This window comes from Rattus norvegicus, chromosome 1 (genome assembly GCF_036323735.1).
Source record: "Rattus norvegicus strain BN/NHsdMcwi chromosome 1, GRCr8, whole genome shotgun sequence".
NCBI lineage: Eukaryota > Metazoa > Chordata > Mammalia > Rodentia > Muridae > Rattus > Rattus norvegicus.
In genome coordinates this window covers 86480658-86503448 of record NC_086019.1, presented here as the reverse complement: position 1 = coordinate 86503448, position 22791 = coordinate 86480658, and the positions used below count along the sequence as shown (strand labels likewise).

The following is a 22791-nucleotide window of genomic DNA, read 5'->3' as shown; positions in this document are numbered from 1 at the left end:
GCGTGTACGGAAACTTATCTATAATCACTGCTATCACCGATCTGATTTCCGTTCCAGGACGTGTTCAGGAGCAGTTGTGTCAGGAGTGTGACATCCTGTGTCTACAGGGGGAAGTGACCAGAATCTTGGAAATAGGATGTGTAGAAGGTTTCAGAGAGACCTTGAGTTCGCTGTAACGCTGGCTTGTGCCTCGGTCTCTAATGAAAGTCTACATGGGCTAAGGATGCTGTGCAGCAGGCAGATGCTTGCCTGGCTCACCCTGGGCCAGCCTCCAGCACAGCATCGTCCAGGAGTGCTGTGCCTCCCTGATATCCTAGCACTGGGGAGGCGGGGGTATGAGAGCCAGAAGGCCCAGGCCATCCTCACTGCATGTGATGCCAGCCTGAGTGGGCAACCAGAGAGCGTGTCTCAAGCAAGCAAGCAAGCAAGCAAGCAAGCAAGCAAACAAACAAACAAACAAAAGGGGAGAAGCATTGTAGTTGGAACCATTCTAAAGCAGTTAGCAAGGTTTTTAAATTTTTTATTTTATATTTTAAATTTAATTTTTATTGAGACAGTACCACTGTGTTAACCAAGCTGCCTTGAACTCACAGAGATCTGCCTGCCCCTGCCTCTCAAGTGCTGGGATTAAGGGTGTGTGACTATGTCTACCTTTTTACCTTTTTTTTACTTTTGCATGTGTATAGACTCTGCACTTAGGAGGCTGAGGCAGGTGGATTCTTGTGTTGGGGACCAGGGTAAAGGGAATATTTAATGACTTCCAGACTTACTAGGCTCAACCAACATTAAAAAACAAATGTAAACCAGCACATGTGAAATAATAACTCAGTGGTAAACCAAAGGGATGCTTGGGCTTCAATCTCACAGTAGCCAAAAGAGAAAAATCCTTGTCCACACCCACTGTTCTCCTTTCGGAGTCTCCCTTTAAACCTTCATCAGGCTGACTCAGATATCCCACGCTAGGCTCCTGCAGACCCCTGGCTACACCTACTCTTTCCTGTCTCTTAGTAAGTTTCCTCATGTCTCGAGGGCAGGGCCTGGACTCATGGAAACCACTGAATGACCCTATCATAGATGAGAGCACAAGAGAGCATCTCAGGAAGTTGTGGTGTTTTGTTTTGTGGTGCGTGCGTGCGTGCGTGCGTGTGTGTGTGTGTGTGTGTGTGTGTTGTGTAAAAGTACCTTTGGACATTTCCTACTCTGCAACTCTTTTGAGGGCTTAATCTTAAATCCCAAAGAAACTTACCACACATGGCTAATTATAGTGTCTGTTTAACATACCAAAGCCCATGGAAGCCAGGAACTGGCTCCTCTCAGCTCCACCCCCTACCCTAAACCTCTCCAGTTCCTGAGCCTGGCTTGCCTTCCCTCAGGTTCTGATCCCTTTATAACCCAGATATTTTGGTCACTCTTGGTTCTCTTTGTCCTCTTGGCCTTCTCTTCCTATCTCTCTCTCCCGCCCTCCTCTCTCCTATGGTCCCATTCAGTACTGATACTGGTCATATCTAATATTCTACATTCTCTCCCTGCCCCAGACGTTTCCAGATAGCAATGCCATTCCTCACGTCTACACAAAAAAACCTTCTCATCCATCACTTGGAGTGGTCATGTGCCCATTTTTATTCACTTAAGATGGTCAATGGTAGCTGAGAAAGCACAAACCGGGAAGCAGGCTTCTTTAGAGGCAGCCATCATCCATCCCCACCCTATCTCACACTTTCCTGTCACCTGCTCCAGCACAAATGAACGAACAGCTGACCAATTATCACACAGGAAGAAGTGGGGGCTGCCAGCTTGGGCCTACACCAAGATTCCCCAGTGTGACCCTGGAGACCTGCACCACGGCTAGAAGTCACATGAACCAGAGACCTAGGGACTGGGTGGAGCTTGAGGTCTGGATGTCAGAGAGACACCCCAGCTGAAAAATTAAAAACAGACAGACAGACAGACAATAATTTTGCATAGAAGTTGGGGGTGCTGGATCATTTTCACCCATGAGCGTGAGAACATTGGGGTTTGGACTAGGAGAGCTGCCCTATGGGATCAGACAGCCAGGGCTCACTTCCTGACCAACAGATCAAGTCCATGTGCAAAAGCTGCAGGAAAGGGCAGGTACTCCAGGACATCAGAATTCAGGGGAGGTGGGGTGAACTTCAAAAACTAGAGACCCACCATAATCAGAATGACAGGTTGGAATGGGTTTTAGAAACAGGGTAAGGACAGGCGAAAAACAGTCACGACTTATTTTTATATCTGTGGAAATTTAAACATACTTTATAAAGTAAGAAATTTGAACACACTAAACAAATACATCTTTACTGGGCATAGTGGAGCCTGCCTTTAATACCAGCACTCGGGAGGCAGAGGCAGGCAGAGTTCTATGAGTTTGAGGTCAGCCTGGGCTACATGGTAAGTTCTAGATCAGCCTGGGCTACATCATGAGACCCTGTTTCAAACAAAAGAATAAACCTTAAAAAAAAATGGGTTTTCAGACAGGTAGGGTGGTGGTGGAGGAGAGAAAGGAAGACGGGACAGTCCCCCAGAAAGAAGGGTTGACATGGATCAAGGCCTTGGGCAGATTCCCTGCGCACAGCTCATGGGACTCTGGGAGATGCCCCTGGGGTAAGGTCAGGAGAAATAAAAGGGAAGGACCCTCAGACACTAGCACAGCACTGTGGGAGCAGAGACCATGGAGTCCTCTTCTCTACTTCTCTGCAAAGGGCTCCTGCTCACAGGTGAGGCCAGTCTTGGAGTGGTGTGGGGGGACTCTGGCAGGAAGGGACCCTGGGAGCAGACTCTGCTTCAGGCTGAGAGGAAAGGACACAGGGAGCACAGGCTGCTCAGGTGGATGCTCTCAGGGAGCAAGGAGTGTTCAGAGGGGAGGAATACTTTATATTTATTTAAAGTTAGTCACCAGTGCCCACAGGGTCCATGGCTGTGCCCTGACTGTTGGAGTCCTCACTGGGGTGGCCATGGTGATGGGGATTTGCTCCCTGCCAGAGATTGCCCAGAGCACGGTACACAGAGGACCCCAAATGTCCTGGTCAGATGCAGGCTCCTGTGTTTGTGCTGATGGGGTCAGGGCCTTGATGCTGAGCTGTGGGTGAGCTTGGAGTTTCCAAGCAGGAGCACATGGTGGGAGGAGTACACGGCACAGGGCGGTGCTGAGGCTTCTGACTCAGGAGAGGTGGGCCAGGCCATGGGGGTGGAGGGAGGATGGAGAAGGGCCTGGGACCCAACAGTGGGCCTGGGAGTCTCCTCCCTGGGAGGAGGAAGAGCTGGCAGCAGGGCAGAGAGGAAATGTTGGGACAAGGGAGGAGGCCCTGGAGAGATTCCCTTGATGGGAAGAGAGAAGTGAGTTGCAGTCCAGGACTCAGACAAGGATCTGTCTTTGAGGCCACAGGATTTATGCAGTGCTGGAGGGGCTTGGTGTGGCTGGGAAGGGGACAGCAAGAAAGCAGGATTATCACTGTGGGGAAGTGAGGAATTCATGCGGGTGGGTGCTGGGGAGGAAGGGTGCCTTAGGTGCTTCCCTGGGTGAGCAGGGGAGGCCTTAACCCTGTGAAGTTGGAGGTTGTATGTTCCTAGGTGCCTGTCACTCTCAGGAATGGGGACATCTGGGAGGGACATTGTCTTAGGAGCTGAGAGAGACTGTTCCCATCTTCATACAGCTCCAGGGAGCCCAGAACCTACTGGAAGGGCAGCTGTGGGAGATAGGGGAGTAGCTATCTGCTGACATCCTCCAGCACACACACACACACACACGTTCACGCGCACACATGTTGGGGGAGATGAGGACACACATTATGTGAGTGGAGAGACCCATTCTTTGTCTCCTAACAGCAAAACTCTATAGAAAAGGAAAATGTTACACCTTGCTTTAAGACAAAAGCTAAAATCAGAGAGATCTCCTGCTATGCCGAAAAGCCTTGTGTGTAAACAATGCTTTCTCTTAGGAGGCTAAACTCACAAGGTCTCTTTAGTTGCCCTGCCCTAGGCTTAATTAAACCTGCAGGAAAGTGCTTTTATTTAAGAATTGCAGCCTGGAGTCCTGATTTGGCTTGAGTCTGGAAAGCTCAGAGTCCAGCACTTTGGAAATTGACTGCTCCCAGTGGATCTGACCCTGAAATACTATTAGACTTGTGACATTTCTCCCTCTTCCTCTTGAGCTCACTTTCATTGTCCTTCAAGAACACACAACAGTTTTAACAGTGTCATCAGCTCTGAGTTTGCTGTGAATAGACCCACAGACACCCATGTCTCAGGCCATGCTCACTCCTTCATTCCCTTACGGGCATCTAAGCCTGTCCCCAGCACTGGGACTCTGAGGAAGAGCAGCCCAACCCCTGGCCCCACAAGCCTCGCTTCTATAGGACTGGAAGTATGGAGGACTTTTCTAGAAGGTGCAGCCAGGGTTGACTGCAAATACAGGGAACAAAATAATGACATTAGATCGTGATAACCCAGGGCTTTTAGAGGACAGGGAAGGCATCCATGTACTCTTGACTGTGGGCAGAGATGTGAGCGCAGTGAGCGGGGAGCCACGCAGACATCAAAGGAGAGAGTTCCAAGCAGAAGACACAGCTTTAGGGGCACAGAGGGAACAGGCTTCATGTTGTTTTTCTGCACCAAGTGTGTCCGCACGCCCGCGCCCAGACACGTCCTTTGAATATTGTTCTTCCTTCTGAGGCTGTTTAGACCCACCTGCTCAGGGCCTGGAGCACCCAATGCTGACGGCGATTCTTTCTCTCTCCCAGCCTCACTTTTAACCTTCTGGGACTCGCCTGCTGCAGCACTGCTGACAACCAAAGAAATGCGGTTCTCAGCCGCCGAGGGGGCGAAGGTTCTTCTCCATGTCCCTGACCAGGAAGAGGACCTCGTCTCCTTTTCCTGGTACAAAGGGAAAGATGTAAATGAAAATCTCACAATTGCACATTACGAAAAGTCCAGCGACTCACTTCAAATTGGAAAGAAAGTCAGCGGCAGGGAAGAAATCTATAAGGATAGCTCCATGATGCTCTGGGCTATCACCCAGAAGGACACGGGATTCTACACTTTACAGACCTTTAAAGCACATGATCAACAGGAAATAACGTACGTCCATCTCCAAGTATACAGTAAGTGGTTCTCCGTGGCCTGTGGGTGCTTGGAGGGATCATTCCACTTAACACTCAGGAGTGGCAGTGCTGCCCCGAGTCTACCTCCCCTCTGCTCTGCTTCTCCTCATTGGGGTTGGAACATTTTAGTGCAAGACACACATGAGGGGAGTAAACTACAATACTCAAACTCCATCACCAAGTGCATCATACAGAGAGCTGGGCATGCAGTGGGCAACTCAGCTAAGGACGTTAGACTCAGTCAAGGCTCACAGAGCTCTTACTCTGAACATGGCCCTGAGGTAAACCCTGAGGGACTCTGGCATGAGAAAGACATGGGATTCTCATACAGATGTGAGCACCAGGAAGCTCTGGCTCCAGATCTTGTCCCAGACTTCACTCTTGGTGAATGTGGGGACCTTCTCTTCAGGACTAGAGCAGAACGGCTTCCTGTTATTGTCGAGATGGAGAAAATCTTGGTTGTCTTGTGTAAGCAGCCAGCCCACTGCCATGACAACCACATGTAAGCTGGTTCCCCTGGGCGCCTCCTTCTGGTGAGGTTGAGCATGGAGAACAGAGCTGGCCCGGTGCCAAGGACATCGGCCAGGTCTTCTCATGGGTTTGCAGGTTCTCATGGGAGCAGCCTATCATCGTGGGTCCAGCCCAGGGAAATCTCATAGCTAGGCAGAGGGTAATAGGCTTCCCTGATTGGACAGCTCTCCTGTCTCAACATAAGATCCATGTTCTTATTTAAGGCTAACTCACAAACATGGTAACGGCCATTTACCACATGTCCTGTTATAGGGAAACAGAGACCCAGGGAACTCAGTGGCTGAATTAGGATGGCACAGGTCATGGGTGGCCATTGCAAGCACAAGACGCTGGCTGTCCCCTCAGCTCCGAATCCCCATGAAAAGGCCTTGGAGCAGAGAGGGGCTGGCTGAGATCTCTGGAGAGGAATCTCTCATTTGCTCTCTTCTGTTCCCACACAGAGATTGTGACGAAGCCCTACCTGAAGCTCAACCACACTAGGGTGAAAAGGAAGAGTGCCTCAATTTTCACCTGTGTGTCACCTGACACTGGAGTGGACATCAGCTGGTTCTTTAATTACAAGCCCCTGAACGTCACAGAGAGAGTCACACTGTCAGCTGAAAATCGCAGGCTCACCATATCTCCTGTCTGGAAGGCAGACGCAGGGATCTATCAGTGCGAAGTCTCCAATTCCTTTAGTTCTAAGAAGACTAATCCACTGCTCATGGTCTTAGCTTATGGCTAATATCTCCTCTCTTCCTACACCAGAGCTTTGCTGTTTTTCTATCACTAGTGTGCACAGCTTATGGAAGTTATGAGGAGAAAATTATCACTGCACACAAGAGAGACAGTCAGTGTGGTGACATACACCTGTAATCCCCAAATAAAACACAGGTCAGGAGGAAGATGAGTACAAGCAAGGCCAGTCCAGTTACACAGTATGACAATGACTTTAAAATAAGACCTCAATATAGGAACAGAATTGCAAAGGAGGGCCCCGGTTCTGAGTCACAGATGGATCTGCCCTCAGGATCCAGAGGGGACTTCTCAGATGCCTCAGGTTCACCAAAAGCTGTGGACGCTCAGAGTCCCCTGTTAAAATGCTCCTGTGCTTGCACGGAGCTATTCGCGTCTCCCCACAATCTCAAATCCTCCATAGTGCCTCAGCCCTGTGCGGTCTAGACCCCATCTATCTGCTTGAAGTTGGAATGATGGTAGGAGTGGGACTAGGCATATTTCATTTCACTGTAGATATATGTTTCTGGACAGTTTTCATCTGTATATTGTTTGATGCGCAGATGTAAGATCCATGGACATAAAGGCCTGGTGTACTGAGTTTCTTGTACTGAGTTTTTTTCCATTTTTTTCCCCAGTGTGACCTTGCATAAGATCCTGTTTTGCCTTAACAGCTTTCGGTGTGCTCAGAATGCACACATAAGGTTTCAGCCATTTTGACAACCACAAGTTGAATGGCATGAAGCACAATTGTACTGTCATGTGACTGTCACCATGACCTATTGCCAAGCCCTGTTTAAACCTTTCCATTCACGACAGCCTCAGGCAACAACATTCTGCTTCTGTCCCTATACATGTAACAAAAACAGGTCTAGCTGTTTATGGTTACTGTTAGCAACGAGAAATCCAACTCATTAGAGTCTGTTCCTTTGCCGGGGGTGGGGGGTGGGGGGGGTGCCAAGTTAGATCATCAGTCCTGAAAACGTGCAGAATGTATAGCGTTCTCTACAAACATGTTCATGCCATCTGCAGACACTGTTTTTGGGGGCTTGACATTGTACTATTACATCTATGGTGAACACACACACACACACACACACACACACACACACACACTCTCTACATCTTATTAACTATGGAATTCTTGTTATTTTGAAGCATGTGTAACAGTATCTCCAATTTCACTTCTGATTTTAGTAGCTTTAAACTATTACGTTATAAAGTTAATTTAGGTAAAAGAAAATACCAATTCTTTGTCAAGAAAACAACTCTCGAAGGCCCTTCCTCCTGCCCCTATTGCAGACTTGGGCATTCTTTTTCTTTCCTTTTCTTTTTCAACTTTGTGTGCATTGGTGTTTTGCCTGTATGTATGTCTGTGTGAGGGTGTTGGATCCCCTAGATCTGGATTAAAGGCCTTATGGGTGCTGGGAATTGAACCAGGGTCCTCTGGTAGAGCAGCCAATGCTCCTAACCACTGAACCATCTCTCCATCCCGACTTGGGCACTCTTACTGTCTTCTGAATGACCTAGATGGCTGCTGCCCCCTCTATGTTCTTCCTTAACACTGGAGCATGCCAAGGTAAGGCACATCTAGTCAAACGGGGAAATTAGAGACGGCTTCGTCCTGGCCCTGCTCTGACACTAACACAGTGGGTCTACACCATAGCCTCTAAGGAAAGCTAATTTGAGACCTTATCATGGGCTACGGCCTCACTGTCCAACCACCTCTACCTGCTACGTCCTTCAGACAGAAGTCACAAAGCCTTAATCAGCTGTCTCTCCAGCATATCAAAGTCATTGCTTAAGTACAAATTCTAATTCTTCAGCTGGGGCCTGAGAGTCTTACCTATCTCTCTCCAAGTTGCCATGACCACCAATGGGGGCATCAATACCCTGGGGCTCCTATGCGAGACTTAAAGGGTGCAGCATCTTTTCTGCAGTTAGTGATGAACCTGCATATCCTGAACTTAATCATGAGGAAAAATTAAGCAAATGTAGAGCTATTTAGAAAAGAAACCCACAGCTAGCCACAGCGGGGAGCTGTGGCGGTAGCATCGTCACCCCAGCGACCTGCAGTTAGGAGGTAGAGGTGGGAGAATCTGGAGTTCAGACTCAGCCTAGGCCGGGTAGGCAGTTCGAAAGTCTGGACTTCAACATGAGGGGAGACCCAGTGAAAACCAGAATAAAACAAAAACAAAAGCCAAAACATGGCAGACTATGAGTTTAACCCCAGCTATCGTGAGGCAGATGCATGGACATCTGTAAGTTTAAGGCCAGCTTGATCCAAGTAGTAGGTTCAGATGAGCTAGGGCTAAGAATCTGTGTCATCCAAACAACAATAGTAAAAACAAATAAATAAAGAAAGCCAGGCTGTGGTGGTGCACACCTTTAATCCCAGCACTGGGGAAGCAGAGGCAGGCAGATCTCTGAGTTCTGGGACAGTCAGGGCCACACAGAGAAACCCTGTCTCAAAAAATCAAAAAAATCCGGGAAACCAAAAACCCAAAAAGGAAACAAAAGAAAAAGGAAAAGAAAGGAAAAAAAACAAAAGAAAAGAAAAAAGGGAACACACACAGAGGGAGAGAGAGAGAGAGAGAGAGAGAGAGAGAGAGCAAAATATATAATCTCTGCCACAAACCAACCAGAAAAATAAAAACAAAAAACACACTAACAAAAAAGTGAAGAAAGAAGGGGCTGGGGACTTAGCTCAGTGGTAGAGCGCTTACCTAGGAAGCGCAAGGCCCTGGGTTCGGTCCCCAGCTCCGAAAAAAAGAGCCAAAAAAAAAAAAAAAAAAAAGTGAAGAAAGAAAAGAAACTCAAATTGAACAAACCACACAGTGTTAGCTGGATTAGTATCAAGCCCGTCTTGATACACAGCGTGAACTCCAGGCCAGCCTGCCCTTTGACCTGGGATGCCTGAGGTAAAGACCCAAGTCAGAGAGGGGCTCTGCAGGGATGCCTTCTACTGTGTCACCTGTCCCAAGACACTCACTGCCCTTGAAGCTTTCCTGGCTCAGCACTGTCCTGTCAGTGTCTCACTGACAGCTTCTAGAGAGCAGGGGCCCAGCACTGTGTGGAAACGGCCATCAGCTGTAAGAGCAGAGCAGAGCAGAATGGATGCCATCCCTCGCCTGCTCCAGGCTCCTCCGGCAGGGCCTGCACCGGGACCTGTGCACCGGGACCTGTGCACCCGGCTTCCTCTTCCTGTTGTGTGGTCAAATCCTGAGAAAAGCAGCTCAAGGGGGAGAGGCCTTATCTGGGTCCCACTCAGAGGCCACAGTTTCAGCAGCTGCTCACATCACAGCCCAGTGCGCGGGGCACTCCGTGTGCTTTCTCCACTGCACAGTCCAGGAAGTCCTGGCCAGGGGACGGTCCCACCCACACTGAAGATGGGTCTTGTCACATGTCCTCAGTGACTAAGATAAGGTCACTTCTCTGAGGCTACCCCCACTCAGGGGAGCCCTCACAGGGCTGACACAGGATGACAGGCACAGGAGCCAGACAGTGTTCCCATAAGTCTGCGTCTGTGGCCTGTCACCTAGAAGGCTCTAGACAGTGTCCAGCTGACAACATTGAACATGACAGTTACCTTGCAGTAGCACCTGAGAGGCTTGAAAGTTACCCATGCTTGCATTTCCTTCCAGAACAATTAAATTAGAACGTGTGGATGGGACCATCACTTCTTTGAACGGATGTCTCAAAGACGCTAAGGTGTGATCATACTTTATGCTTTCTATAGGATTTCTCTGCCCCTGCCCCTGTCTTCAGGGTTGGGGATGAAACACAAGGGTGTGCCCGATGTGACAACACAGCCATTTAATGCCAGCAGTCAGGAGGAAGAGCAGGCAGATTTCTGCCAGTCCGAGGTCTTCCTGAACTACATGGCAAGTTCCAGGCCAGCCACGGCTGCATATTGAACAAAGGGAAAAGGAAAGGAAAGGAAAGGAAAGGAAAGGAAAGGAAAGGAAAGGAAAGGAAAGGAAAGGAAAGGAAAGGAAAGGAAAGGAAAGGAAAGGAAAAAAGCAACAGAGAATTCAAGGTGAGATTCTCAGGAGTAGCCTGGAAAAGAGATAAAAGAGGAGGAGAGAGACAAAGACGCACTTGGATATGGAGGTCCGCCAGCAGCCAAAGGGCAGACGACCAGGCTCATCGGAATGAGGTGAAAGAGCAAAAGGCCGAGAGCCGACCCAGCTGCTCTCTGGGATCTGAAAGGAGGAAAAAGTTAAATGCAAAGAGAGGGGAGACGTTGCAGACTTCTGAGTGATATAGATCATTGTACAGGCTGGCCCAGCCCTGGGGCAGCACCTTGCAGACAACTGTGCCAGAAGCCATCAGCTCTGGCTTCTGAAGAGTAAAGAGTTGAGAATTTCTCAGCAGTTGGTTACAAGCGGCTCTGACTCCTTCTGCCAGCTTTCCCTTCCAGTCACCTGCCGTAACCCACGGGGGCTCTGAGTCTACCAGGAGTTACCGTCTTCTGACCCAGCCACTTCTGCCAACTCTACCTCTCCCCTCGGCTTACCCATGACGTCAAGGCTGGACCTTGGCATTTCTGGCTCCCAAACAAGTCCATCCTTGTCACAGCCATGTTGGGAGCATGTGCCAGCACACAACAGCTGAGCTTTAGATACAGAATAGAGATTATTCTGGAACACATTCTTCTCAGAGACAGAAGGGACTGATTAAGCAATCTTTCTTGCTGCAGCACTGAGAAATGAACACCAAATTTGACCTTAGTGTTGTTTGTCCTACAATCCCCCCCATCCTCAGGCAAGTGTCAGCCTGGGATGACTGAGGTATGAGCATTGCTATTAACTCAAGGCAGCCTGGGTTATGACAGACCAGGCTCATGGAGACCCTGTCTCAATAAAAATGCAAGCCAGCCATCAGAGTCAAACAACACAAATATCTCTCCCCAGAGACTTTTCCATGAGAAAACAGCCAGTGACAATGTCAGCTCTTGTCTCATTCCAGAGGTGTCAGAGGGGCCCTGGGCTGGGGAAGACTGAGCACTGCTCCGAAGTACAAGTGAGGCTTGTGAACCACAGCAGGAGGAGGGAGGGGTTGGGTGTTGGCAGAGGTGGCCTGTGACCAGCTCAGGACTTAGCTTCCCTCACAGTCTGTCATCCAGACCCACTGGGTTAGTGTCGGAGAAGGAGCCAGATAGATGGAGCCTGTCTGATTCCCCCAGTTCTCGGGGTCTTCATTGTTTGCTCGGATGTGACTCTGCTTCCAGGACAAAGGAGGAGCAGAGAGGCCCAAAGCACTAAGATCATCACAAGCTGTGGATCGTCTCCATTGAGGGGTCTGCCCCTGGCTGTCCTGGGGGCAAAGGCCTTGGATGGTTCCTGGAAATACTCATCTCCTAAGGCAGCCTGGCCTGAGAGGAAGGAGAGGTGCCCTCCAGGGAGGTCTCTGGGGAGCCTCTGTAGCCAACTGTCTTAGTTAGGGTTTCGATGGCTGAGAAAAGGCACTGTGACCACATCCTTTTGTCACCACTCCCTTTTTTTAGAAAAAAGATTTATTTATTTATTTCACATATGAGTACACTGTAGCTGTCTTCAGACATACCAGAAGAGGGCATCGGATCCCATTACAGATGGTTGTGAGTTACTATGTGGTTGCTGGGAATTGAACTCAGGACCTCTGGAAGAGCAGTTGGTGCTCTTAACTGCTGAGCCATCTCTCTAGTCCCCCTCACCACTCCCTTTATTGTGTTCCATACCAGTTTTTTTTTTTTTTTTTTTTTTTTGCTCAGCTTGCTCCCTACATTATAGACCTTCATGAGATGGGCCACTAATAAGGACAGTATCCATTTTTGAAGCTGATTTGGAAGCAAGTCTCTGGGCAGCATCAGTTCAGCCCCTCTGTGGATGAATCTTGCCAAAGCTGTACATTCTGTAACAGACGAATCTCACAGTCAACATTTTAGTACCATTAAGATATTTGTATGGGGGGTTGGGGATTTAGCTCAGTGGTAGAGCGCTTGCCTAGTAAGCGCAAGGCCCTGGGTTCGGTCCCCAGCTCCAAAAAAAAAAAAAATATATTTGTATGGATTCCACAGGGTGCACAGATCAGTTGAGGATGAAATTTTTCTCCTTGTTTGAGCAGGTAAAAGACAATTGTCATTTTTTACTATTTTTTTTGAAATTAATTTATTTATTGTATACACACCAGAAGAAGGCATCAGATGGTCATGAGCCACCATGTGGTTGCTGGGATTTGAACTCAGGACCTCTGGAAGACCAGCCAGTGCTCTTAACCACTGAACCACCTCTCCAGCCCAGACAATTGTCTTTTTTTTTTTTTTCCATTTCTTTTTTTCGGAGCTGGGGACCGAACCCAGGGCCTTGCGCTTCCTAGGCAAGCGCTCTACCACTGAGCTAAATCCCCAACCCCAGGCACATGAATCTTAAGGATTCCATAATCAACAGGATTTATCGTCTCATTTTAGCTGAAGTTTTGACTGAGACATTTTTATGTCTAAGCCAGTTACAGGGCTGTTCCCATGTCGAGGAATCAGCAGATTAAGTTTCCTGTCCTGTTTCATTTTCTTGATATTTTTTCCAAGATTTTCAGGGGGGTCTTCCCCTGTCATGTCTGATCCCTACCACTCTGGAAGGGGTCCAAAGTCTTTCTCCCTTCCTGTCAACACAAATACAGAGCCTCTCCCCACCACCCAAATACCATGTCTTTGGTTCAGTAACTGGAAATCACTAAAGGTAGAGCTTGACCTCTGTCCCAGAGGAATTTTAATGTAACCACCAAACTCATAAGCACACACGTTTTGATAATTAAAGCAATCTAAATAAATATTAACCATTGAGATGCTGCTTTTTCAACATCTCCTGCTTGATCTAGAATTTAAGATCAAAAGCCCCAATATTTTATATATTGTGTATATCTATATATACAACTTTTTTTTATTAACTTGAGTATTTCTTATATACATTTCAAGTGTTTATATACAACTTTTAACTTTGTTCCCTGTTACCTTCTGTGAGGCCATTTGTCTTTGCTGCCTAGGTTGCTTCTGGGCAGCCGTTCCAGGGCCGCTTTCCCTTTACACCTAGGGCTTGGATGATCTTCCCTCTGCTGCTCTAAATCTCATTGGTCTTCCCCCGCCCCAGTCATGGCGATTCTCCTCCTCCTCGCTGTGTCTTAGCCTGCACCATTCTAAGGGTCCTGTCCTGTCTCCCGTTATCCAACCGTGGGCTCCTTGCATCTTTATTGATTAATCAAAAACCAATTGGCGACAAGGACCTTTAGCGTTTGGACACACAGATTCCTGATTGGATCAGTAGTTCTGAATGTTACATAGTTTTTCCACGTGGTCAAAGGTACCTAAGTATATGACTGTGAGTGGAAACATTGGGGATCAGAATCAGGTATTGGCGGTCTCTCTACATTCATTGGTGTGTGAGTTTTTAATATAAACGCAAGATGTAAAGCATTAATGCAAGCGAAATGTCTCAGCGGACACATCTCAGCAGTTCAACCTTATAACAACTATAAATGAAACTGTTAAAAATTTCTGGACAGTGCCAGCATTTGGATCTTTAAAAAAAGAATAAGTAAATCTCTTACTGACATCAACTAAACTAAATGGTGTTTGTAGTGTTTTTCTCATGCAGTAGATTCCGTCCAATCACTGTACTTTTCTAATGGAGTGTCTCGCATGCAAGTGCATGCTTTTAGTGTTGTCTGTCTTCTGTGCCGCTCCTGTAAGTTCGCTGTGAAAATACATTGAACTAAAAAGAAAGAAAGAAAAGAAGGAAGAAAGAAGAGAAGAGAAACATGATGATATCTAAAATCACCTATCAAAGCATTTTCTCTCCTTGGAGTGTGTGGGTACAGAAGGCAAAGATGGAGACTGGGGACCCCCCCCCCCAGTGTGCTGTGGCACCCAGGTCATCATGAGTGAGCCTCACACGAAAGCGCTGAGCTATAGGTTCTGAGACACACTCACGGATTTCGGTTTTGCTCAAGTGTGATTGTGTTCATGACTTGGTACCTCCTCTTAGAATAGAATGGAATAACTTGTTTCCTATTCTAAAAGAGCCCACGGTTAAGATACTGGGTGTGGAAATGAGATATAGAACTGTGGGAGTGTCTGTATGGCGGGGGATTGAGACAGGGTTTCTCTGTGTAGCCCTGGCTGTCCTGGAGCTCACTCTGTAGATCAGGCTGACCTCAAACTAAGAGATCCACCTGTATCTACATCCCAAGTGCTAGGATTAAAGGTGAGGCATGACCACTGACATAGAACACTATTTAATTTTAATTTTATATATAATGGCGCTTTGCCTGGCTGCCTGTAAGTCTGCTTAAGGGTGTTGGACCCCATGGAACTGGATTCATAGACATGTGAGCTGCCATGTGGGTGCTGAGAATTGAACCTGGGTCCTCTGGAAGAGTAGCCAGAGCTCTCAACTGCTGAGCCATCTCTCCTACCCCAAGATATAGAACTTTTAAGGTATGACATTTTTTTTTTAAAGACTGACACTTCTCAAGGTGACAGTCAGGGGAGAGACTATCAGACTGGCCTGAGGGCATGTCTGAGGAGCATTTTCAAGATTACTAATTGGGGTGGGAGGGCCCAGCCCACTGTGGACTTACCGTTCATAGGCAGTTGAGGCTAGACTGTTTAAGAAACGTTGGTGAACAGGAGTCTGGAAGTAAGGCAGTAAGCATGATTCCTCCGTGGACTCTGCTTCAGTGCCTGCCTCCTGTTTCGGCCTTGGGTTCCATGGTTGAAGGGCTATATGGTGTCCCTGGAGGGGACAGGAAGCAGTAGGCAAGGGATGAGACACCACATGACCCATAGTCCTGTGAGCCTGGGAGGGGCTCCCAAGGCTCAGGCAAGAATAAGAGCAGCACAGGTGTAGGGCAAAGCTGGAGATGAGGTCAGCAGGCACCATGGCGTCTCCTCTCCTTCTCTTCAAGGGGCTCCTGCTCATAGGTGAGACAAACCCTGACAGTAGATGGGAGGAGGGAACCTCAGAGGGCAAGAGGCCCTGAGAGGAGACTCACTTTCTTCCTGAATCCCGAGGGGAGAGGACACAGAGGCAGGACAGGGGCTGTGCAGCTAAAAGCTTTGGGGACAGAAAGTATCAAGGGTGGGGAGCCATGTTACATTTTATTCAGACTGAGTCAACATTACAAGTTGTATTTTTCCTGTGTACTGATGGCTGCGGTTCAGGGAGGGGTCTCTATGATCATGGCAGGTATTTTCTAGCAGAGGTTGGTGGGAGTAGGGAGCCTGGTTTATTCTGAGTCCGGGTCCCTAAAGCTTGGGGACCTTCCTCACACAGCTGCTTATGACGGAGTGGAGTTATCTATGCCTCCATACCCTCAGGGCTGACATTCAAGGGAGCTCGTCTGGTCCATCTTCATGCACTGGCGCTCATAGCTGTAAGATCACCCTGGACACAGGAAAAAAAATGACACAAAATGACAGCAGAGGGCTGGAGAGATGGCTCAGAGGTTAAGAGCACCCAACTGCTCTTCCAGAGGTCATGAGTTCAATTCCCAGCAACCACATGGTGGCTCACAACCATCTGTAAAGAGATCTAATGCCCTCTTCTGGTGTATCTGAAGACAGCTACAGTGTACTTATATATAATAAATGAATAAATCTTTACAAAAAAAATGACAGCAGATTTGTATACACACTCCAAAATGGGTAGCTATTTCCTACAGTCTGCAAAACTAAACACAGCAGAATCGTATAATCAATCTAGATCTCCTTTTAAAAATTACTTATTTTATGTACATGAGTACACTGTTGCTGTCTTCAGGCACACCAGAAGAGGGCATCAGACCTCATTACTGATGGTTGTAAGCCACCATATGGTTGCTGGGACTTGAACTCAGGACCTCTGGAAGATCACTCAGTGTTCTTAACCACTGAGCCATCTCTCCAGCCCCATTAAGTTGCTCTCGTAAAGACAGATTAAACAAACAGACTGAGTGAACAGTAGGACTTCAGTCTCAAGTAGTGGGGCCAACCTTCCTATTGTTGGGACAGTTCTTCATGTTATAGTGACCCTTGACCACAAAATTACTTTGTTGCAACATCATAAGTCTAATTTTGCTACTGTTAGGTAAGGGGTTGTGACTTACAGGTTGAGAACCGCTATTATGTCTTAGGTGAGCTCAACGTATATTACTAACTTGAGTGTGAGGTCCGACATAAGTTCCGGTCTCATAGAAAGTAAGGGATACTGCCATACTGATGTAGCTGAATCCCATGGAAAAGAAGAAATACAAGAAGTGAGGTCTGGACCCTGAGAAGTAACGGTTTTCATAGAGCCGGGATGTGTGCCCTGTTTACCAGCTCCTCCTCTCTGCTGAAGGCTGCTGTCCTGCCACCACCCAGCCTTGTCTACACCGGTTCCTAGGATCCAGGGAGCTAACATGGTCACTGTCTTCTAATAGTAGCCCCACGCACAAATATAGAGTTTGGGCCAAGGAGGCTGTGCAGGGGATTCCTGGTCTGTAAAGCCTGATGAACCACAATGAAGTGCAGAGGTTGGATCGTGGCAGGTCCAGAGTCGGACTGCAGTTTATGTTGGATTATCTTTTGCTCCCTAAGCATCCTTTCCCTGTCCACTCGAGTCAGACCTAGCATCCTGAGAACTAACAGACTACAGTCCTCTTGAAAAGCAGTAACAGGACCCTAGATTTCTCCAATCAGAGGCTATGAGCCACTGGATGGTATCTAGGTCTGACAGCTGAGATCCCACAGTTTTCTTATAACCACTTACTTCATGTTGACCAATGTTGTGGAAAAGGGCTTTGATTTAAGATTTCCTTTGTTACAATACTATAAAAGAAGGTCACAAAACTGTTTCTGCCTCAGAACATGGAATTTGGGGTACATCAAAATCTGTTTCTGGGTCACTCGACCAACCACACTTGTCCCTTGAAAATGTGAGAACTGCGCTTTTGTGCCAACAGAATGAAGGTCTGATGTGTGATGGTGGACACAGATAAATATCGTTTGTTGAGGCCATGAGATTTATAGACTGTCTCAGGGCATATGGTATAGTGGTGACTTCTGTCAATTAGTGGACAGGATCTGCAATTGCAATTAGGCTTTGTGAAATTTCATCATGAGTGTGCACACACACACATACAGAGATACACACAGACCCACACCCACACACACACACACACACACATATATAGACATACATACAGATACACACACATAGACACACATACAAACACACACACACACACACATACACAGATACACACTCAGACCCATACATGTATACACAGATACATAGACAGGCACATAGAAACACACAGAGACCCAAACAAACACACACATGCACAGAGACCCACAAAGATACACACAGACACAAATACACTTATATACACACACAGAGAGATACATACACATGCATACACAGAGAGACACACAGAGAGACAGACACATACACTCATGCACACAGACCCATCCACTCACACACAAACACACAGAGAAACATAGACACACACAGAAAATAAACAAATAAGTGGGAAAATTGTTAACCAACCCAGGGTATCAAACACTGTAACATGTAGTTTTTGCTACCCTGCTTTAAGCCCTGGGAGGACTAGGCTACCAGCCCTGCTCAGCTTTCCTCATCTCATATCCATGAATTACACACACACACACACACACACACACACACACACACACACACACACGGTAGCTTATTTTCAACCTGCTTTATCGGCTTGATTGCTGGGCTCTTCTAAGCCTTCTTCGCCTGTCTTGTGCCCTCTTTTCACTCCCAGCTCAGCACCCGAAATCTGCCCTCAGCTTTAGCTGTTCATTACCCTCTCCTTGTTCAGCAACCCAAAACTTGCCTCTGCTTATTCACACTTGTAACCTCCCACCTGGAGAAACAAGCGGCCACTCGGCCTGAGATCTCACAGGGCTGGTCCCTTTCTCCCTCCGAAGCATGGAGAAAATCATTCGCCTTTCCTGAGTCTCTTAGCAATTGGCCCCTAGCATCTTTACTGATTGATCAAGAACCAACTGGGGAACAGGACCTCAGCATCACTACCCTCCCCCAACACACACACACACACACAACACTCTCATTAGCTTCAAAACTGAGGAGTTTGTAAAAGCAAATGAACAGGGGTTGGGGATTTAGCTCAGTGGTAGAGCGCTTGCCTAGGAAGCGCAAGGCCCTGGGTTCAGTCCCCAGCTCCAAAAAAAAAGAACCAAAAAAAAAAAAAAAAAGCAAATGAACAAATAACGTGGGTACCCAGGCCCTGGATACACCCATTCATCCTTCATCCACTCATCCACAGGTATCCAAGCCTGTCCCAGGCACGAGAGCCCCCCAGTGAGCAACTTCGCAGAGTCTTTGTTATGAGAGTTCATATTTTATGCGTATGACTTCTGCCTGTATGCAATTTCTCCAGTCCCGACAGGCCTTCATTCTAATGGACTGGAAGACAGAGGAGCAAAGGCTTCTAAGAGGCACAGTCAGGCGTCCACAGCAAACCCAAAGGGAACAGAGCCAGAAAATGAGGAATGTAGGACCTGGGGTCTCCAGAGGAGGAAGTCAGGAAAGGCACCCTCACCCCTGAAATACTCTTGAAAGTGAGCAGGGAGGTGATGACAGTGGGATGTGGGGAGCCACGCAGATCCCCGAGGAGAGAGGTCTACGCAGAGGACACAGCTCGAGGCACTGTGGGGATGGGGTTTTTGTTACTTTATTATGCTACCTTAATGCACCAAGTAGTGTGGACTTACCCCACCCACACACCCAGGCCAAGTGGAGATCACACATCCACGGGACATGTGGGCCCAATATTGACTGGGGTTTTCTTTTCCCTTCTAGCCTGCTGGAGTGCAAATGCTGCCATGGCCCAGCTGTCTATTGAGGCTCTGCCACCCTCTCTTCCTGAAGGGGGAAACGCTCTTCTACGAGTTGATAATCAGGCAGAGAAGCCTCAGGTCTTTTTCTGGTACAAGGGGAAACGTGCTTTTGAAGAGTTTAAAATTGCACATTATGAAACGGCCTCTCAGACGCTTAAGTGGGGGCCGAAGTACAGCGGCAGGGAGAGGATTTACACCAATGGATCTCTGTTGCTCCAGAACGTCACCCAGGAAGACACAGGGATCTACACCCTAGAAAGCTTCGATACGTACTATCGGTGTGAAGTAGCACATGTCCACTTCCAAGTGTTCAGTAAGTGGCCCTCTGTGACCTGTGGGTGCCGGGTGGGATGATTCCTTTAACACACAGGAGTTTCAGGCTTGTTCTGTATTCAGTGCAGGACATCCGTGGGGATGCTAACCTGCAATAGATCAAACTCCATCACCGAATCCATCATGCAGAAGGCAGGACATGCAGTGGTTAACTCGGCAAAGGAATATTAGATGCAGTCAACAGCTACGGAGGTCTCACTGTCAACATGGTGCTAGGTAGACCCTGGGACTCTAGTAGGGCCTGGATTAGGAAAACAGGATTCCAGGAAGTCCTGACTCCAGACCTTGTCCTAGACTTTACTCCAGGTGACCCTGCGGACCTTCTCTTCAGGGCCGGAACAGGACGGCTTTCTGTTATTGTCGAGATGGAGCAAAGCTTGGTTGTCTTGTGTAAGCAGCCAGCCCACTGCCAGGACAGCCACATGTAAGCTGGTTCCCTTGGGCGCCTCCTTCTGGTGAGGCTGAGCATGGAGAACAGAGCTGGCTGGGTGCCCAGGCCATCGGCCAGATCTTCTCATGGGTTTGCAGGTTTTCATGGGAACATCACAGGTTCCAGCCCAGGGAAACCTCATAGGTAGGCAGAGAGTAACAGACTCCCCTGATTGGACAGCTCCCCTGTTACAAAGTCAGGTTCTTGTTCTTATTTAAGACTAACTCACAAACAGGGTAATGGTCATTTACCACATGTCCTGTTATAGGGAAACAGAGACCCAGGGAACAAAGCGGCTGACTGAGGAGGCACAGGCCATGGGTGGCCATCGCAAGCATAAGACGCTGGCTGTAGGGCTGGAGAGATGGCTCAGTGGTTAAGAGCACTGACAGCTCTTCCAGAGGTCCTGAGTTCAAATCCCAGCAACCACATGGTGGCTCACAACCATCTGTAATGGGATCTGATGCCCTCTTCTGGTGTGTCTGAAGACAGCTACAGTGTACTCATATACTAAATAAATAAATAAATCTTTAAAAAAAAAAAAAAGACGCTGGCTGTACCCTCAGTTCTGAGTCCCCATGAAAAGGCCTTATTAAGTGCCTTGGAGCCAGAGAGGGGCTGGCTGAGATCTCTGGAGATGAATCTCTCATTTGCTCTCTTCTGTTTCCACACAGAGATTTTGACACAGCCCTACCTCCGGGTCAACAACATTATACTGGAAAGGTGGAAGTCTGCAATCTTTGAGTGCCTGTCACCTGACACTGGGGTTGACATCACTTGGTTCTTCAATAACAAACCCCTTGATTTCAACAAGAGGATGGCCCTATCACCCGAAAAGCGCAGACTCATCATAGTTCCCCTCAGGGTGAAGGATACAGGGGAGTATCAGTGTGAGGTCTCCAGCTCCTTCAGTTCCAGGAAGAGTAACCCCATCTCCTTGATCTTGATCCGCATGTGACCTCTCTTCTCTTCCTCCACCACAGATGGGAGGTTGCCTTTCTCATTCCTGTGCTAAGTGGATAAAGGTTGTGGGGAGAGGATGGTCAGTGCACACACAGAGGTAGGCAGCATGGGGTGACGGAAACTTGCAATCCCCAAATAAAACACAGGTCAGTCCCATCCAGATACGGCGAGGCAAGGGTTTTATAAAAGACAGCAGTATAGGAACAGAACTCAGTATAGGGATCCAAATTGCAAAGGGGCTAGGAAGGGCTTAGGTTCTGAATCAATTATAACGCTAACCTCAGGATCCAGAGGGAACAGAGTTCAGGCACTCCTTACACACGAAAAGCTGTAGGCACTTAGAGTCCTCTGTTAAAATGGTGCGCTGATTGCACAGAGGTAAACACACACACTCTCTCTCACACTCAAATTGCTTCTCATATCGAATGCCAATGCTGCAAGATCCCAGACACCCATGTGAAGTTGGAATACTGACAGGAAATTGGATAGGACATGGGGACATTGTGATGGTTTGTATATGCTTGGCCCAGGGAGTGGCACTGTTAGACCATGTGGCCTTATTGGAGTAGGTGTGTCACTGTGGGTGTGGGCTTAAGACCCTCATCCTAGCTGCCTGCCAGTCAGTCTTCTGCTAGCAGCCTTCAGAACTCTCAGCTCCTCCTGTACCATGCCTGTCCAGATGCTGCCACTTTCCCACTTTGATGAACCAAACCCCTGAACCTGTAAGCCAGCTCCGATTAAAGGTTGTCCTTTTTAAGACTTGCTTTGGTCATGGTGTCTGTTCACAGCAGTAAAACCCTAACTAAGACAGGTCCTGCTTGACCAGGCAGTCCTGGGCTCATTGACTTAGGCCTTCTTTCTGTATGTTTACGGAGGGGAATCACTACTTCCCAGACCTAACCATCTCCTAAATCTTTAGTCTTCTTGATTATAAAAGAGTTGCCTGAGATAGCCCTGAAGAAGCTAGGCAGGCCTAAGGCAACTATGTTTCCAGGATCCATCCTAATGCCTTTCCTCCTACCTCTGTTACAGACATGGCCACTCTCCCCTAGGGATATCTTCTAGTTGACCTGGGTGCTGTCGCCTCTATGTTTCTTCTCGCCATTGGAGCATCACTTCTGAGCAAAAAAGAAAAAAAAGAAAATCCACACCTTGTGGACCATGGAAATCAGACAGGCTCCTTTGGGCTCCTTCTCTGACACTAAGGCAGTGGGTCTGGATTACAGACTCAGAGGGAGGCTAATTCCTGAACTAGCCATGGGCTACCCTCTTCATTCAACTCCCTCCACCTGCTGCCTCCTTCTGGTAGAAGTCATAAGTCTTAGTCAGCTGTTTCTCTAGCTCAGCAAAGTCATTAATATAGTGCCTCTCTGTCTCTTCTCCCTCGGGTTAGTCAGGCCCATTGTGCACCAGGCTTGCCTGGGAGCTTAGCCCTGTGGGTGGGTGTAGGCAGGACCGTGGTCACTGGTGAGTGTGTGGGCAAAGAACACACACTGGGGAGCAGCTTTGGAGAATTGGCCCCATTTATTTGGGGGGAGGGGAGGGGACAAAGTCTATTTAAACCTTTGGAGGGTGAGTAGAGGCTACCCAGTGAGTCACTGGCCAGGGACAGGGTGCCTAGGGATGCCTCATTTGCATAAGAAGGAATCCCAGGTGCTGCTGGACAGAAGGGGAAAGGGTGAGGCAAAGGAGAGGGCAGACACAGGGCTACTATGGGACCAGCAGGCCCAGAGCACAGGGTTAGGTGGGGGTTGCCGGGGAGCAGGTAGGGATGTCAATCCTACTCCTGCCAATTTCGGGACAAGAGTTCCAGG

General features: G+C 48.1%; 2 protein-coding genes across 2 annotated transcripts; both read left to right on the top strand.

Moving 5' to 3' along the window:
* Positions 1-1994: 1994 nt before the first annotated feature.
* On the top strand, positions 1995-6962 carry LOC108349752 (carcinoembryonic antigen-related cell adhesion molecule 3-like). The gene is made up of 4 exons (XM_039097358.1): positions 1995-2000; positions 2666-2735; positions 4758-5117; positions 6089-6962. Exons 1-4 carry the CDS (start codon positions 1995-1997, stop codon positions 6370-6372), a joined length of 720 nt encoding a protein of 239 aa, XP_038953286.1. The 3' UTR covers positions 6373-6962.
* An 8316-nt stretch (positions 6963-15278) lies between these two features.
* Positions 15279-20972, top strand: Ceacam15l1 (CEA cell adhesion molecule 15 like 1). Its single transcript, XM_008759033.3, has 3 exons — positions 15279-15321; positions 19214-19564; positions 20689-20972. The coding sequence occupies exons 1-3, from the start codon at positions 15279-15281 to the stop codon at positions 20970-20972; spliced, it is 678 nt and encodes a 225-aa protein (XP_008757255.3).
* Positions 20973-22791: the final 1819 nt, after the last annotated feature.